Below are 16,944 nucleotides of genomic sequence, written 5' to 3'. Positions count from 1 at the left end.
CCAAACCACAACTTCAGTAACTCAACAGTAACTCTCCATAACTAACTTCACCATCAAGATCATCTCTTTATATATATCTGGCAGATTTCCAGAAAGATACGTTACAAAAGAAACTACCTTCTTGAATGTTCCAGAGTGTCCAATACATAGAAATAGTGTAGAGAATCTTCTAAAATGTTCTAGTGCCTTATTACCATTCTGGAAGTTACAGTGTGTTTCACAATTACGGATTAAAATTTATATATAGAGGTAAGAATAAATTATAATATTAATTCACAGGTATTTACATTAACGGAACTGATATCAATGTCTATGTACAACACGTTTCATAACCTCACACACAATACGATCATTCAACTAAGTAAATAGTAACAATACTAATACTAAATGGATGTAACACTTCACAGCTATACATACAAACAATAATAATAATAATAATAATAATAATAATAATAATAATAATAATAATAATAATAATAATGACGTGCGGCCTCCGAAGAGGCCCGCTGCACGTCTTTCAATTTGACACCGTATAGGCGAACTGCGCATATATGAGAATGGGGCCCTACCTGTGATGAATTCTAATGCTGAAGACGGCACACACACCCACCCCCCGAGCAACTGGAATTAACTAATTAAGGTTAAAATCCCCGACCCGGCCGGGAATCGAACTCAGGACCCTCTGGACCAAAGGCCAGCAAGCTAACCATTTAGCCAGACAGTGGTAATGATGAAATAAACTGACATAGCCACGCAGCTTCTTAACACGTTTGCAGCTGCTTGGATATCGGTGACCCTTACCATGGTACCGTAATGCATTTTTTGCTTAACGGAATTTATTTCTGTGCCCTTATGCACTTTAGATTACGATTTGAAATATTTCAGTAATATTTTTGTGCATAGGATCTACGATGCATACAGTGCATCAGTAGCACTACCGATGAGCTTCCCACCTGCGGTGTCATTTGACACTGCATATGCATCATGGCAGGTAATGAAGTGGAATGAAGGAACGAATGTTATGTTCGACTGTAGAAATTCACTAATGTTTCTATAACAGATAAATTTGTATTTGAACATTTCACACAAAACCGGTGTGCAGTAAAATCCTTATTATTACTGTGTGAACAATCTCTGTACAAAAAAAAAAAAAAAAAAAAAAAACCACACACACACACACGTCGTTCCATCTTAAGTGACGGGTCGGCGAACAAGGCTTCTCCACCATTTCTGGTATCTGAACTTCTCTCCTTCTTCGATGCTTTCCCAAGTATGTCCTCGCTGTTCAATGTCAATCTTCACCGTGTCCTTGTACTTGAGTCTTGGTCGCCCTCTTGGTCTTCTGTCTTCAAGTTTTAGATCACATTTTGTTTCAGTAATCTGTTACCTCCCATGTGTCGCATATGTCCATACTATCTCAGTCGCTGCAATTTTATTCTGTCCTACAGTCTTACAACTTGAGCCTGCTTGCAGATTTCCTTATTACGGACTCTGTCCCTCCGTGTTTTACCAATCATGCTACGGACAAATCTCATTTCTGCTGCCTGGATTCTACTGATATCTTCATTTCTCATGGTCCATGTTTCGCAACCATAGGTCAGGATTGGTACGTAATAGATTTCATATATGACTCTCTTACATTTTGTTGGTATTTTCTTGTTCCATATTATGTCTTTAACTATTTTGTAGAAGTCTGAATTCTGTGGGAAATTTCCTTGTCTATAGAACCAGTATCAATGATAACACTTACAAGATATTTGAATTGATGGTTCATCTTTAGCTGTTTCCCCTCCATTTCAATGTGTCCCACTGGTTGTCCATATCTTTTCATGAACATAACCTCACTTTTCTCCTGGCTGAAGATGAGTCCATATTCTTTAGCAGCTTCTGTCCAGGAGTTTATATTGTAATGGCTATAGCATCCGCCATGCCAACTTGCTATGGGCCGAGCTCGTCACCCATCGCCAATCGCGAGCAACACTTAAGCGGGACGACGGAAATTACTCGACTATTAATCTGGAGTGTTCCATCTTGCGAGGTTCCTGGATCCATCGAACATCTAGATGGGCCGGCGCAGGTATATTAAACATGTTTTAATCTTCAAAAACTGTTAATTCACAGGTTTTTTTTAAAAACATACTTTGGTGCAATATCATTATTTTAGACATTATAGTATAATATTTTATGAAATCATTGTCCAACATTTTACTCTATAGTTTATAAGTTTGGAAAGATTCTGTATCCATTAATTTTTAAGATTGATATAGGCTGATGATTCCCGTAAAAAAAGGGTGAAACATGTACCATTGACTTTTATATATTATGTATAAATTTTAACCACATGAAATAGTGGATTATATTGTATTGTATTGAACAGGTGGATCTATAAATATTATAATAATATTTGAGATATACGTCAACTTCAATACAAAACCAAAATGAGAATAGTTACTTGTAACTTGATAAAAGCCTTTCCAAAATGTAACTAGATATGAGAAAAGATAAACTAACCTCCGAAATAAATGGTGCACTCTGCCATATCTTGAGGTGTATCCCATTCTTACTTAAGTGCAGTATTTAGCATTAAAATGAAGCGATTGTTGACTTCAACCTTTATTTTTAACAAGTTAACAACTGCTATCGGATACGTTATTTATGCAATTATTACGAAAATATGTTCTTTTTCATTTTCATTTTCCTTAACGGAACAGTAGTTGATGGGTTTTACTAATCGACTCTGACATCGCCTTCGAATGTCAACGAGAGAGCTCTCTAGTGGATATAGCGAGGAAACGATACCAAAGATGATCGATTGCATGCAGTATAATGGTTGGGTGCATAAATATCGGTAACAGAAGAAAATCGTGCACGCTTAATCGCTCGTAATAACGGATGCGTCAGTGATAGGCCTCTCGCTGTAACCGAAGGATAATATATAGTTTAATATAGGAATTTTGAAGGGACAGAAAAAATGATGTTAAAACGGGGTTCTCGCTATAGCGGACTTCTACTGTAATTGGAATCTGCCTTGTCACTACTAAAAATACTATAATAAAACAAACACTATGTTTATTTCATAACACGTGTTCTATCATACATGTTTCAAAAACCAAAACTAACATATTCCAGACTCCAATGACTTAATTAAAATTGCATTCCATAAACTCAAATGGTAATACTAAATTCCCATGAAGGGAATTAGATATTTTTCCACCAATAGAGCATATCAAAAATCAAAAAATCAGATCAAAAATTGGATGTATGGCTTTTCAGGCGTTTGCTCTATTAACCAGCATTTCGTCTTAGGTCTGACACTAGACTCGTCAGAGTGGGATGTGTCAGACCCTACCCACTGATGCTGGGGTGTATGCAGGTGAACTTATCAGAAGCCTCTTATGTGGCACAGTCTAATTCCATTGTGGAGTTTTATCTCCCGTATGCAGTTATCAGACTGTGCCACATAAGAGGCTTCTGATAAGTTCACCTGCATACACCCCAGCATCAGTGGGTAGGGTCTGACACATCCCACTCTGACGAGTCTAGTGTCAGACCTAAGACGAAATGCTGGTTAATAGAGCAAACGCCTGAAAAGCCATACATCCAATTTTTGATCTGATTTTCCATAAACTCAGTAAAAAATTCCTCGTTCCTCTACTACCAAAATATCACATACAACTAAATAACTGAATGAATATCACAGCTTATTATATAATGTCTATTCTTCTTCCCATCAGTTTCAAAGGTTAAAAAAACTGCTTGTTTCACTCAAAGAGTAATAATGTAACACTTAACACATTGACTACAGCGGTTGTTGACAGGCCCCAGAGATCTCAGTTTTACGTATGGGTATTGTTTGTAGCTTGCTGTACTATCTCTTGGCTATAATTTTAACTACTTTCAATCATGTCTTGGAGTAGAGGGATTGTAGATTTTAGTGTTGATGTATTTTTTTATTGTACGATCTTTGTAGCCATGGAAAGTTCTTATATACACGGGTGTTCTTACGCGCCGAGAATCATTGTACACGATGGCACGCCCATGGCAACGTGTCCTAAATGATGATAAACCCTTTCAACATTTATATGCAGATTTATTATCTGATGTGCCACATGGGTGATGAGCCGTGAGAATTGTCGTAGTTTCCAGCTGACAGTAGGTGACGGACTACGAGAATTCTCGTTTTTATGCACCTTGTATTTTCTCGATTACTGATGTAATTGTGGGCGAGATTATGAGTTCCTAACGGTATAGTATGGAATATAAATTATTGCTGCAGCTTTCTTTCTTTAAACTTTCATGTATTTAACAAAATAATGTCTGATATGTAGAGTTATTCCCTGGGGCACCCGTTGCAGATGTCAACGTGGCATGGCGTGTTCAAGAAGTTGCTGACGGCTACCGATAATATTGTGATTAATTATGTACAGACCGGTTATAATAGGAAAAGAGTGACAGTGAATTACATATTTCTAATGGTTAACGGCTAACACTAAATGGGGAGTAACGGCTAACACTAAACGGGAAGTAGCCGTAAAAAGAAATCCTTGCATTCTTGAAAACAATGAGAATATGAATGGCACAAATATGGCATTCATACTACACTGTGCTTAGAAAGACTATTGAATAGAGCCACAAATGCTATTGCTTTGAAAAGTATCACAATGTACAGTCTATGAAGCAACCTAGTGAGTACATGTTCCACGTTTAAGGTTGATATCTTGAATACATTCAGAGTTACAGTAATTTGAGTGCAGCAGTGTAATTCCTTTCTTGGAGGTTTGAACTATCCGGTCTGCATGGGGTAGCAGCCTCTGTTTGGCACCAGAAAACTAAAACCTTTACAATTGGCTTAACATCACACCGACACAGATATGTTGGATGGTGACAATGGGATAGGAAAGGACTAGGAGTGGGAAGGAAGTGGCTGTGGCCTTAATTAATGGTGTGAAAATGGGAAACCATGGAAAATCATCTCCAGGGCTGCCCACAGTGGGGTTTGAACCCAGTATTTCCCGAATGCAAGTTCCCAGCTAAACGCCCCTCACTGCATGGCCATCTCACTTGTTTAATTACATATTGTTGTATCAAATGACTCAGTCCTCCTAGCCTTAGTCCATTTTTACAATTAAAAACTCTTGAAGTCACTATGATAGCATGGATCCATTCAGCTTATCCAGTAATGATATGAGGGGGGATCAAATATAAACAGGACTTTATTTAATTCATTTATTGAAAAACACAAGGCAATTACAATTTATTTTTCCACACAGTTTCCTGGTTTGGAAATGCATTTGTCCCAGAGTATGGGCAGCTTTCTGACGCCCTCATCATAAAAAGAACAGGGTCGTGTCATCAGCCAGTTGTGCACCAAGTCTTACATACTCTCGTCATCTTCAAATCGTTGCCCTCCTAGAGCTGCTTTAAGCGGTCGGAACAAATGGAAATTGTAGGGCAATAAGTCTGGGCTGTAAGGAGGATGATCAAGTGTAGTCCAGTGCATTTCCTGCAGCTTGGAGATAGTTAGAGCTCACACACTTTACAGAAATTTAGGTCATTTGTGATGATTGATTGACAGCTCCCATAACTGATTCCAACTTGTTCTGCAATTTCTGTACTGTCGCCCAATGATTGTTGTCAATAATGTCTTTAACTGCATGAATGTTTTCGTCTGTAATGCTGGTCCAAGGATGGCGATCGTGTTGCTGATTTTCCACACGTTCTCATCCCTTCCTTGAACTTTTCATGCCAGGCAAATACACACATACTTGACAATGTTTGATCACCGAACTGTGCAGTCAACCTCTGGCAAATTTCCGCCAGTATAACTCCTTCATGAGCAAGAAATTTTATAATTATGCATTGCGCAGTGGAGGAGTGCACCTGTTGCTCCGACATCGTGAGCGTTAGTGATGAAATGGCAGGAAATATCTAACAGCATGCTCTCCTCACTCTTAACGGTCCAGCCTAAGCATAGCATAAGCGCGGGACCAGTCTTACCAACTGTTGATGTTCAAGAACAAAAATCCAGTTTATATTTGATCGAGCTTCGTATTTGTAAATTTCTCCATTACATGGAAAAGCACAGAATCATGGATATTTAGAAAACGAGAGTCGAGTACAGATTCTTTGGTTGTCCCCTCTTAATATCCTCTTACAACATGCAGGGGGTACATATTCTTTCATTCTACCCACAGGGGAGATACAGTTTCAATAAATCGACAGAAATTTGTAACATTATGATAACGTCCAACAATATACAGTACCGTATTTACGTGAATAATCCCTGCATATCTTTTTAAAATTTGAGGCACGAAATTGGGGTGTCTGTTTTATTTGCATTAATGTTGGCAAGACACTCCTGGTTCACATAGTTTTTGATGTTGGATGTAAAGTTATGCTTTGCGTAACTGCAGATGGAAAAAAAAAACTGTCCCCATATGTCACATTTAAACGGAAAACACTTCAGACTTTTAACTCAAAACTGCCTTTACATTTAAAAAAAATAGCTTTTACAGAGTAATTTAAATTTGAATTTTCTCGGCGTCACGATAGAACGCATCATCCGGAACGCGCAGTGGTAGCTTTCTGCACTTTTACTTGCTTCGGTGTGTCTACAGTGTGTTCCATAGTTGCTAATTCATAAGTATTCAGCGTCTTAAGGAACGCCACAATATCGTGTAGCAGGCAGTGTGCGGAGAAACAGAATCCGCGAACACTTGCGATGCGGACAGTTGGTGAAAAAGCGTGGCTCATAATTATAATCAATTTATACGCACCGAATACAGTAGTATTGTTAATACCGATGATACTGCATCATTTTTTTAATGCTGAGATCAAACGCACTTATAGTTTTAAAGGAGATAGGGTCACTGTATTGTGTTGCAATGCAGGCAGAAGTGAAAGGCTTCCACCCTCGTCATGGGAAAGTTTAATAAGCCACGATGTTTCCACGCAAGTACAAGGCATCTAAAAATGCAAACAGTACAGTAATCCAAAACATAAGGCACTTGCACTGGGAAGCGAGCACAATTTGTCCTCGTCTTTTAATCTTGATATTTTTCTTTCGTTGCACATGAGGTTATGTTTGCCAGTGATTTATCCAAGTGCTTTATTTGAATAATGTAAATGCACCTTGTTGGATACATTTCGGAAATAGTTTATTTCCACGGCATTTGAAAGATTTAAACTGTGGATAAAGGTGATTGCATGCATTAATGAGTCTTAGAATACTTTGTGAAGTGGCAAGGGTTGACCATATAAGGATAGAGTCGCTGTCCTGTGTTGCAATGCACATGGAAGCGAGAGACTTCCTACTTCCTCCCCTCGTCATAGGAATGTTCGATAAGCCATGCTGTTTTAAGGGCATCAGGTCATTCGCGTGCAAGTAGGCCTACAGGGCACCTAAAATGCATATAGTACAGTAATCCAACAAACAAAGCATTTGCAAAGGGGAGCCAGCATAGGATTGGCATTTCTGAATTATGAGTTGGCGGTTAATTCAAAATCACGTCATTTTAAAGCCATAAATATTCACAAAATACGTATTATGAGAAAAAGTCTGCTGCCTTCGGTGACGTTAACGTGTGTTGCTGTGACCTACATGAAACGCCAGTCAAGGACAGTGGAAATTCACTTAAAACACGGTGCCATTTTTACCTACTGTATATAGAAGGCACATGGTAATAACACTGGTTACCACGGTATCAGCTTTCTGTTCACATAAAACTGTCTATGTTAAATTGAAGATAGACACCCAACCCTAAAACATATTCAAACACAAAATGTGTAATTTATTTTCGTGATCCGATTAATTCGCTAAGAACATTAGGTCAAAATTCTTCAGTGGAATATTTCAAAAGAACTCACCTGGCTGGAGATCTGTCGTAACAAGGAGTGTATGGGAGTGAGTCTCCCATCACTAGATCCACCGACCGACTCTGCGTCGTCATCTGATATTAGCTGAGCGTAGTTGATTTTGCTGGACAGCTCTTGGAAAGATCCTTGCATTTCCACCTTTCCCTAGAACACAATAGATCACAATGTTTAGGAACACCAGAGTCACAGATAGTCTTCTCAAGATTTAACAGAGATTACGAGATCCAAGATACCACCACAGACCTAGATTATGAATCCAACATGACTAGCCTATGTAACAATCCAAACCAATAGTAACTCTCTAACTATGTTGCAACTTTTTTGATCAATCAATCAATCAATCAATCAATCAATCAATCAATCAATCAATCAATCAATCAATCAATCAATCAATCAATCAATCAATCAATCAATCAATCAATCAATCAATCAATCAATCAATCAATCAATCAATCAATCAATCAATCAATCAATCAATCAATCAATCAATCAATCAATCAATCAATCAATCAATCAATCAATCAATCAATCAATCAATCAATCAATCAATCAATCAATCAATCAATCAATCAATCAATCAATCAATCAATCAATCAATCAATCAATCAATCAATCAATCAATCAATCAATCAATCAATCAATCAATCAATCAATCAATCAATCAATCAATCAATCAATCAATCAATCAATCAATCAATCAATCAATCAATCAATCAATCAATCAATCAATCAATCAATCAATCAATCAATCAATCAATCAATCAATCAATCAATCAATCAATCAATCAATCAATCAATCAATCAATCAATCAATCAATCAATCAATCAATCAATCAATCAATCAATCAATCAATCAATCAATCAATCAATCAATCAATCAATCAATCAATGATCAGCATTTAGAGCAGTCACCCAGTTAACAGATTCCCTATCAGCTGTTTACCTAACGGGCGAGCTGGCCATTCAGTTAGGGCCACACAACTGTGAGTTTGCATCCGGGAGATAGTGGGTTTGAAACCTACTGTTGGCAGCCCTGAAAATGGTTTTCCACGGTTTCCCATTTTCACACCAGGTAATTGCTGGGGCTGCACCTTAATTAAGGCCACAGCTGCTTCATTCCCACTACTGGGCCTTTCCCATCCTATCGTCACCATAAGACCTGCATCGGTGCGATGTAAAGCAAATTGTAAATTTAAAAAATAAAAAATAAAAAAGTTGCTTACTTAGCCTTTTATTAAATGGTTTCAAGGAACTTGGAAATTTATCAAACATCTCTCTTGATAAAAAATTCCATTCCATAACCCTCCTTCCTACACACAAATATTTGCCCCAAACTGTCCTCTTGAATTCCAACTTTATCTTCATATTATGATCTTTCCTACTATTAGAATTTCCATTCAAACTCATTCGTTTACTAATATCATTCCACGCCATCTCTCCACTGACAGCTTGGAATATACTGCCTAGTCAAGCAGCTCATCTCCTTACTCCCAAGTCTTTCCAGCCCAAACTTTGCAACATTTTTGTAACAAAACTCTTTTGTTGGAGATCACCCAGAACAAATCGTGCTGCTTTTCTTTGGATTGTTTAAATTTACATATCCACAAAGATGCACACGAGATGCTGTCAGTTGGTACAATTATTTTCTTCACATCTATTTACAAATTAAACACACACATAACCCTAATCACATCACAAACCACCATTTAGAAAAACTGCCTGACACTTCAATATGGCGACTGCATCCACTGCATGTCACGAGTTCACAAGTACATTCTTGCTACATCATAACTCTACTGAACAATAACTCGCTAACCAATAACTCACATCACCGTCAAGATTGTCTCCTTATATATGTCCTGGCCAGCTTCCAGAAAGATACGTTACAAAAATAATCTTCTTGAAAATTCTAGAGTGCCTAATACACAGACTATAATGTACAGAATATTCTCAATCGTTCTAGTGCCTATTACCATTCTGGAAGATACAGTGTGTTTCACAATTATAGATTACAAATTGTACATATAAATGTCTATGTACAGCACATGTTTCATGACATAACCTCACACACAATACAATCATTCGACTACGTAAATAATAATAATACTTATACTTTCATGACATAACCTCACAGACAATACGATCATTCAACTATGTAAATAATAATATTACTAATACTAAATGGATGTACATTACTTCATAGCCATACATACAAGTAATAATAATAATAATAATTGTTTCCTCTACTACAGTGGTAACACAAACAAGGCACAAACAGAGTTAAAAGGGGAAGGTAAGAGCAAACTACACAATATAAGAAATCACTACACACTCGGAAAAACAGTAGCTGGCATTACTCGGATCTCCAACAAAACATGTACGAAATATCAGTAGGGCCAACTAGTGAACAACAAACCGGGAAGATGAAAAGGCTGGGAATCTACCAAAGGCATGGACATGGCTTAGATAGCGGATTCCGAAAATAAATCACCGTGATCCTTAGATTTGAAAATTATTATTTACAAAATAATCTTACAAATACATTCGAAGTTACAGCTATAAGTTCAGTGGTATCCATAGCTTATTTCGTAGCAGGGTAAATTCAAATTTCAAAACAACTATACATCTAGTTACCAATGCAGTAGTACAATGCAATTTACAGGTTATCCAAAGTCTAGCGTACCTCAAGTGATACAGAACTACCAGAGGCAACCCCCAAGGGAAATAATGTTAAACTACAATATACATATTTTAGTGAAACAAGAAATGGGAATGCCTTGGAAACGAACAGGTAAGTCCAGCTGAAAAACTAAGGCGTCATAAGTAACTAATTTGGTGAATCTAGGCGAGGTTAGGGCAGACTCCTGTATGAAAAGCAAATCGGAACATTACGGAAATTTTAGCAGGAAAGGAATTCAAGAATGCTTACCCGAGGAGTGTGCCATCCCGGAAACCGGGGGACGTCAACCAGATTGGCTGCCTCCAAGGCCAGTAATTCCTATATATAGTGAGCGAGGCAGTGTTCGAATGAATTCTGTACGATCATTCAACTATGTAAATAAATGGATGTACATTACTTCATAGCCATACATACAAGTAATAATAATAATAATAATAATAATAATAATAATAATAATAATAATAATAATAATAATAATAATAATAATAATAATAATAATAATAATAATAATAATAATAATTCGAGCTCGATACTAGTATTAGTTACCCATGGGTGAGAGAATATTGTTTTCAAGTTATACCCATTTATCGCACTTGCATCAAAATCTCCTATAATGGACTTAGTGTCTGCTTGTAGTTTTCACTCAATGCATATAACTAATAACAGTGCAGCAATTTAGTCAGGATTTTTATAGTTTGGAAACAAACCAGTGGTGTTCTAAAAGTTGATCCTTTAGTATGTATTCATCTAGGCGAGTACAGTATAGTATGGAGACGATTATTTGGTATTATAGGAATGATATGTCATTTTCTGCTTTGCATGATGGTAGGAAGGGAGAGGATGAAACCCAGTGCTGGCACATAGCCTTCTCTTGTCAAATAGCACCAAGGGGTCTGCCCAAGGCCTAACATCCCCATCCAATAGACGAATTGCTATCAACAGTGTCACATGCCCTTGCTCCAAATGAACACTGTGGACAGGTTAGGAATTTAATCCAGGCTTTTGATATGCAATCTAGTGATTAGAAATTGTATACCACCACCTCTCCTACCAACATTCTGATGGTGAAAATTTTTGGTGGTATTTGAAGGTGCCCAAATATGTCAGCCTCGTGTCGGTAGATTTGCTGGCATGTAAAAGAGCTCCTGCGGGACAAAATTCTGGCACTCAGCGTCTCCGAAAACCGTAAAAATAGTTAGCGGGATGAAAAACAATAAACAAAAGAACTGAAACTCGCTGTGTAAATTGACAAATTCTAGGTCTGGCACCTGCTGGCTAACCACAGCAATAGAAATTTTCTGTGAGGCCCGTAGTATCACTGCAGTCCGTACTGTCGCAGCAAAAGCAACTCACTAGTGTACCAGATTTTAACAAAAGTAATCTGCAGAATAGTGGAGATCTGGTAGGAACTACTCACATTGTTCAAGATGACGATATGGTCAGCCTCGCTCAGGAACTGCAGCTGATGGGTAACCAGTATTCTTGTCTTTCCCAGAAGGTAGTCGTTGAAACACTCCTCCAACAGGTGTTTCCCGACATGAACGTCCACGGCTGACAGAGGATCATCCAACAGGTAGATGTCCGCATCGTTGTACACTGCCCTGAAATAGAACATCATCTCTAGGACACAAGTAGACAGTAACGTATACACGTGGCTGGAATTTAGTGAAGACAAACTGGGATGGGTGCATAATTTGAAATAAAGATGGCACTGCTTCACCTCAAACAATGATTCCCTTATACTACAGGTTGAGTAGACACCCAGTTTTTCAGAACTGGTGTGCAGTTTGCTTGCTTCCCCCGATAGTTGTTATTGGCTAGTTTTGCTGAAGTGTTGTAATGAATGCACTATGTCGTGGGCCACACAGACTGAGGCCGGACAAAGCTATTCACTAGACAGAACTGAGGATGACGCTCTATGGGAAGATGGCAACGACAAATATAATGTCCAATAATGGACCATTATATTGGTATTATAAATATAATTCTTCCGGTGAAGATGATGAAAGTGACGATGAACAGAAGTATGGGAGTACGCAATTACTGCATTGACTTAATATTTTATTGCACACGTTACATCAAAGTGATAAAAATTGTACATCACAATTTTATTATTATTATTATTATTATTATTATTATTATTATTATTATTATTATTATTATTATTATTATTTTGGTATTTAGGTAGAGTCCCAGAAGTTTGCAACAGTATGTAAAGATTACAATATGTTTCTTAAAACGAATCTATATTTTATTCAGTTTTAGAGTACATAATGTAGGATAAATTTCCTGTAAAAAAAAAACACACTAATTAAACCCAATTTCCTTTTCCTTTAATTTTCTCTCAAAAAATTAGGATGCATAGAATATTCCGTGACATGGAGTATTCATATATAAATATATATACAGTGTGATTCAGCAGCCCCTTCCAATATAGTTTGCTGCAGCCCAACCAATGTGCACATGGTTATGGCAGTGCTATTCCCCCGCAAGGCGTACTGTGTGGTACTAATGTTCAGTGAGCACATTTTGCAAACGATTCTGAACCCTAGCGAAATGTTATATCATCCGTTCGCAAAACATGACGCCATGAAATCATATAGCAACGTACTTTTACCATCTAACTATGTTAATGTGTCGTGCCTCGTGACCGGGTGTAACGAAGAGGGGAATCAATACATAAAACTAGGCAACAGCCAGTAATAAATAATAATAATAATCGTATGGCCTCAGCTACCATGTGCAGACATTTCGATTTGACGCCATCTGGCTGTCTGCTCGTCGATTTCGACGTTCCGTTTTACTCTAGGCCCACTAGATGGCAGAGTAAACCGGATCTCTCTTGGGCGTCCATGGCTGAGTTTTAATGAATTTTGTCGGGTAAACACCAAATGTGTCACCAGAGATCTTTTACATGCCGACATTATACGACATGGAGTGTCGAATGGACTTTTTTCTGCCCTTCAAAAATCCGACTACCTCTGCCGGGTTTGAACCCGCTATCTTGGGATCCGGAGGCCGACACTCTACCACGGATCCACAGAGGCAGCTAACAGCCAGTAATTAATGTCCTAAACACCGAACCAGATGGCGTATGTACTCTACTCTCGTCGTACTACCAGCATGTTCCCAGCAGTGTAGCGTAGCGAATGTGGTTAGGCGTTCGCGTAGCATTTCATGGAACGTGCCACCGGCAGTTTGAATCCTGCATCGTTCAAATATTATTTTGCATCAGTATGATGTTTGAATACATGAACACAGGTACACGTTTGCCACATTCAAACAGTAGAACGACACTGTTATTCATCTTGTGCCCTGCGCATATTCCGCTGGTTAGGGCCTGAAAGTACTGTAATCTCTGCTATCATTTGGCATGTTTTCCACAAAGGAATATGTTGACATGCTCCTCATTTAAGGAGAAGCAAAACAAAACACATGCGAGGCACTATGTCTGTACCAGAAACGGTATCCCAACACGCGACACCCGGCTGCTACGACATTCCGCCGTGTTGAAAGACTCCTACGGACAACAGGCATGATTACCAACCAGCCACCAGTCCGCGATAGGTCTGTTGCATCGGGTGAAACAGAAGAGGGCATTCTGGTGGCAGCTTGTAAAGTCCACACATCAGTACAATAGCGATTGCATGACAGGTGAACACCAGCCAGCCGGCCGTCTGGCGATTACTGCATGAACATAAATTTCACCCATACCATCTTGAGCTACATCAAGAGCTCCACGGGTGGGATTTCAAAGCTCGAATAGAGTTCTATCCGTGGCTGTTAGGCAGGTTGGACAATGATGCAGCATTCGTATCGCATATCTTGTTCTCGGAAGAATCGCGCTTCCACAATAATGGGAATGTCAATTGCCACAACATGCACTGTTGGAGTCCGACAATCCTCACTGGGTGCGACAGGCGGCCCATCAAGTACGATGGGGAGTGAATGTTTGGCGTAGAATCTTGGGGGATCGCCTCATTGGTCCTTATCTCTTTGAGGGCCATTGAATGGGCCCACGCTTCCAGCACTTTCTGCGTCAGAAACTCCCATTGCTGCTGGAGGATGTGCCCTTGCACGATCATTTGTCGATGTGGTTGCAGCAGGATGTAGCTCCACCACTTTCGACTTTGCCCATTCGTAACCATCTGAATGAGGAACTGCCAGGGAAATGGATAGGACGAGCAGGCCCTGTTTCTTGACCCACCATATCACCGGATTGAAAGCTGTTAGACTTCTTGCGGGGACGTTTGAAGAACGTCGTTTACACTCAAGTGCCAGAAGACCCCGACCCGCTCCGGCAACTCATCACGGATGCCTGCCGAGTAATTGCACCTGGAACATTTCAGCGCGCATGACGATCTATTGGACACCGGGCCCAAATGTGCATAAACCAAAACGGTCATCACATCGAGCATTTGCTGTGATGAAACATTGTCAGGGCAGTTGTGTTCCTATTATTTCTGGTCTGTATGTGTCCTGCCTGCTAACTAATCGGTCCTTCTTATGGCCACAAACACATTCATTCACACACAATTTGCATGAAAGTGGGTATTGAACTTACATTGCATGCAGTAACTTACGTATTAAACAAATATTTCAAAAATGGGTTATCTTCGCTCCGGGCTCGAACCTCCCACCTGACATGCAAGCCCGCTCCGCCAAGCCTTTACCAACTACACTACGGTTCCATCCGGCACACTGGGCAGCTTATAGCAAGTATTAGCTTTACTGCGGTCACAATATCAATTTAGTGTTTCGCCGGCGTGTCAGGTTCATATGATCTAGAAGGCACACGCATGTTTTCCAGTGTTTAATACGAGTATAATATCATGGGGTCCTATCATGGTGAGGAGGGAAATACCAAGATCAAGAATATTACAAGAATATTATAAGACCACCTATTCAATGGATATTATAAGACCACCTATTCAATACATATCAAGAATCTTATGGTTAAACTTTTACATAACATTATAGTGTTATTAGTGTTTTTAACATTGTGACATTTTATAACACACTAGAAAACATCTAAAATATATGGGCAGAACAAATGATGGTTAATGGAGGAAACTAGTGAATAAATACACTTTTCTTTATTCAAATTTAGAACATGATCGGTCCTAACTTATGTGGAGTGTAGAATGTCTAAAACCAAAATGGATCTTCTTCAATTTACGCTACCATTATACTATTAAAAGACGTGTGTCCAATGACATCTTCTTCTAGGGGAACTTTTGTAGTTTAAAACCCGAGTATAATATTAAGTTGTGCGTGATGTGACCTATGTAACATCAACTTTAAGACAAGAGGCATAAGACAGACTGTGCTGTGCAATTGGATAAGAAGTATGCATTGTAACGTTAGAATAAATAATGTTGTGATAATTGTTATAGGAAAATCTTGCTTCCTCACATATGTGTTGATACTGAATGAATAATTTATCGAAAAATCTCAACTGGAACTGTTGCTTAATAGTGAAGCAGTTTTTAATGACGGTCTTGTAAGGACAACTGGCCCAGTTGGTGTGTGTTGGTTCTTAGCCTTAGATGTGACTGAAAAATTATCTGTAACAAAAGGAAAGTATTGACGGATTAACTTGTGTTATAAGATGACCCCCTTATACATGAACACCAAGTGCGTGTTACTTACTCATTCATATTATGTTGGATGCGTCTAACTGTTCTGGTATTGCCTGTTTGACTGAAACTTCTACTCCTGGTGTCGTACCGGTGCGGAAGTGGCGGTGAGGAACGCGGAGGGAAAGAGGGGAAGAGAGTAAGCAGAGCTTTGACCGCATGTGCTGTTGTCTGAGGGGAGTTACTAGGAGTGGAATGGGAGGGCGTAGTGCTTAGAGCAGTGGAGGGAGCTTTTAAGTATGATTTAAAAATATTAGGGATATTAATCTGTTTCAAACTACAATGCATAATAATTTAGGTCTTAATTCATATAAAGGATTTTTAACTTAAGTAACATCATTAAGATTTTGGTTTTTACTATAGGCCTGGTCTAAAAAGATGTATAAATTTTCTAGTTCATTCATAAGTTTTCCTTTACCTATACCTCTAATAACAGTAAGGTCTTTCTCTATGGATGTGTAATGATCTCCTAGTTCCTTCTCGTGCAAGCTCATCGCTGAGTATTTATTATGTTTGTTGGCATTGTAATGTTCCACATATCTTGTATAGAAGCTCCGACCTGTTTGTCCAAGTAAGAATATCCACACTGTGCACATGTTAACCTGTAAATGCCAGACCCTGAATAGCAGTTGCTATTATGATTGACCTTATTATGATTAAAGAATATGTTTTGATTAGTGTTCACTGTCCTGAAAGCTACATTAATGTTGTGCTTTTTTAAGGTATTTGCGATCTGATGAATGGCTGGAA

At 38.6% G+C, this 16,944-nt stretch overlaps 1 protein-coding gene across 1 annotated transcript in view; it reads right to left on the bottom strand.

Annotated features, from left to right (window-relative positions):
• The window catches only part of LOC136883349 (probable multidrug resistance-associated protein lethal(2)03659), a 274,390-nt gene that overhangs the window by 132,942 nt on the left and 124,504 nt on the right, over positions 1-16,944 (bottom strand). The window contains exons 11-12 of the mRNA XM_067155603.2: positions 11,973-12,156; positions 7,867-8,019 (exon numbers count right to left, since the gene is read on the bottom strand). Of these exons, the coding sequence (XP_067011704.2) occupies positions 7,867-8,019; positions 11,973-12,156 (337 nt within the window). The remainder of the gene's footprint in view (positions 1-7,866; positions 8,020-11,972; positions 12,157-16,944) is intronic.

This window comes from Anabrus simplex, chromosome 1 (genome assembly GCF_040414725.1).
Source record: "Anabrus simplex isolate iqAnaSimp1 chromosome 1, ASM4041472v1, whole genome shotgun sequence".
Taxonomy (NCBI): Eukaryota; Metazoa; Arthropoda; class Insecta; order Orthoptera; family Tettigoniidae; genus Anabrus; species Anabrus simplex.
Note: the sequence above shows the minus strand (reverse complement) of the source record. Positions and strands in the feature narration are given on the sequence as shown.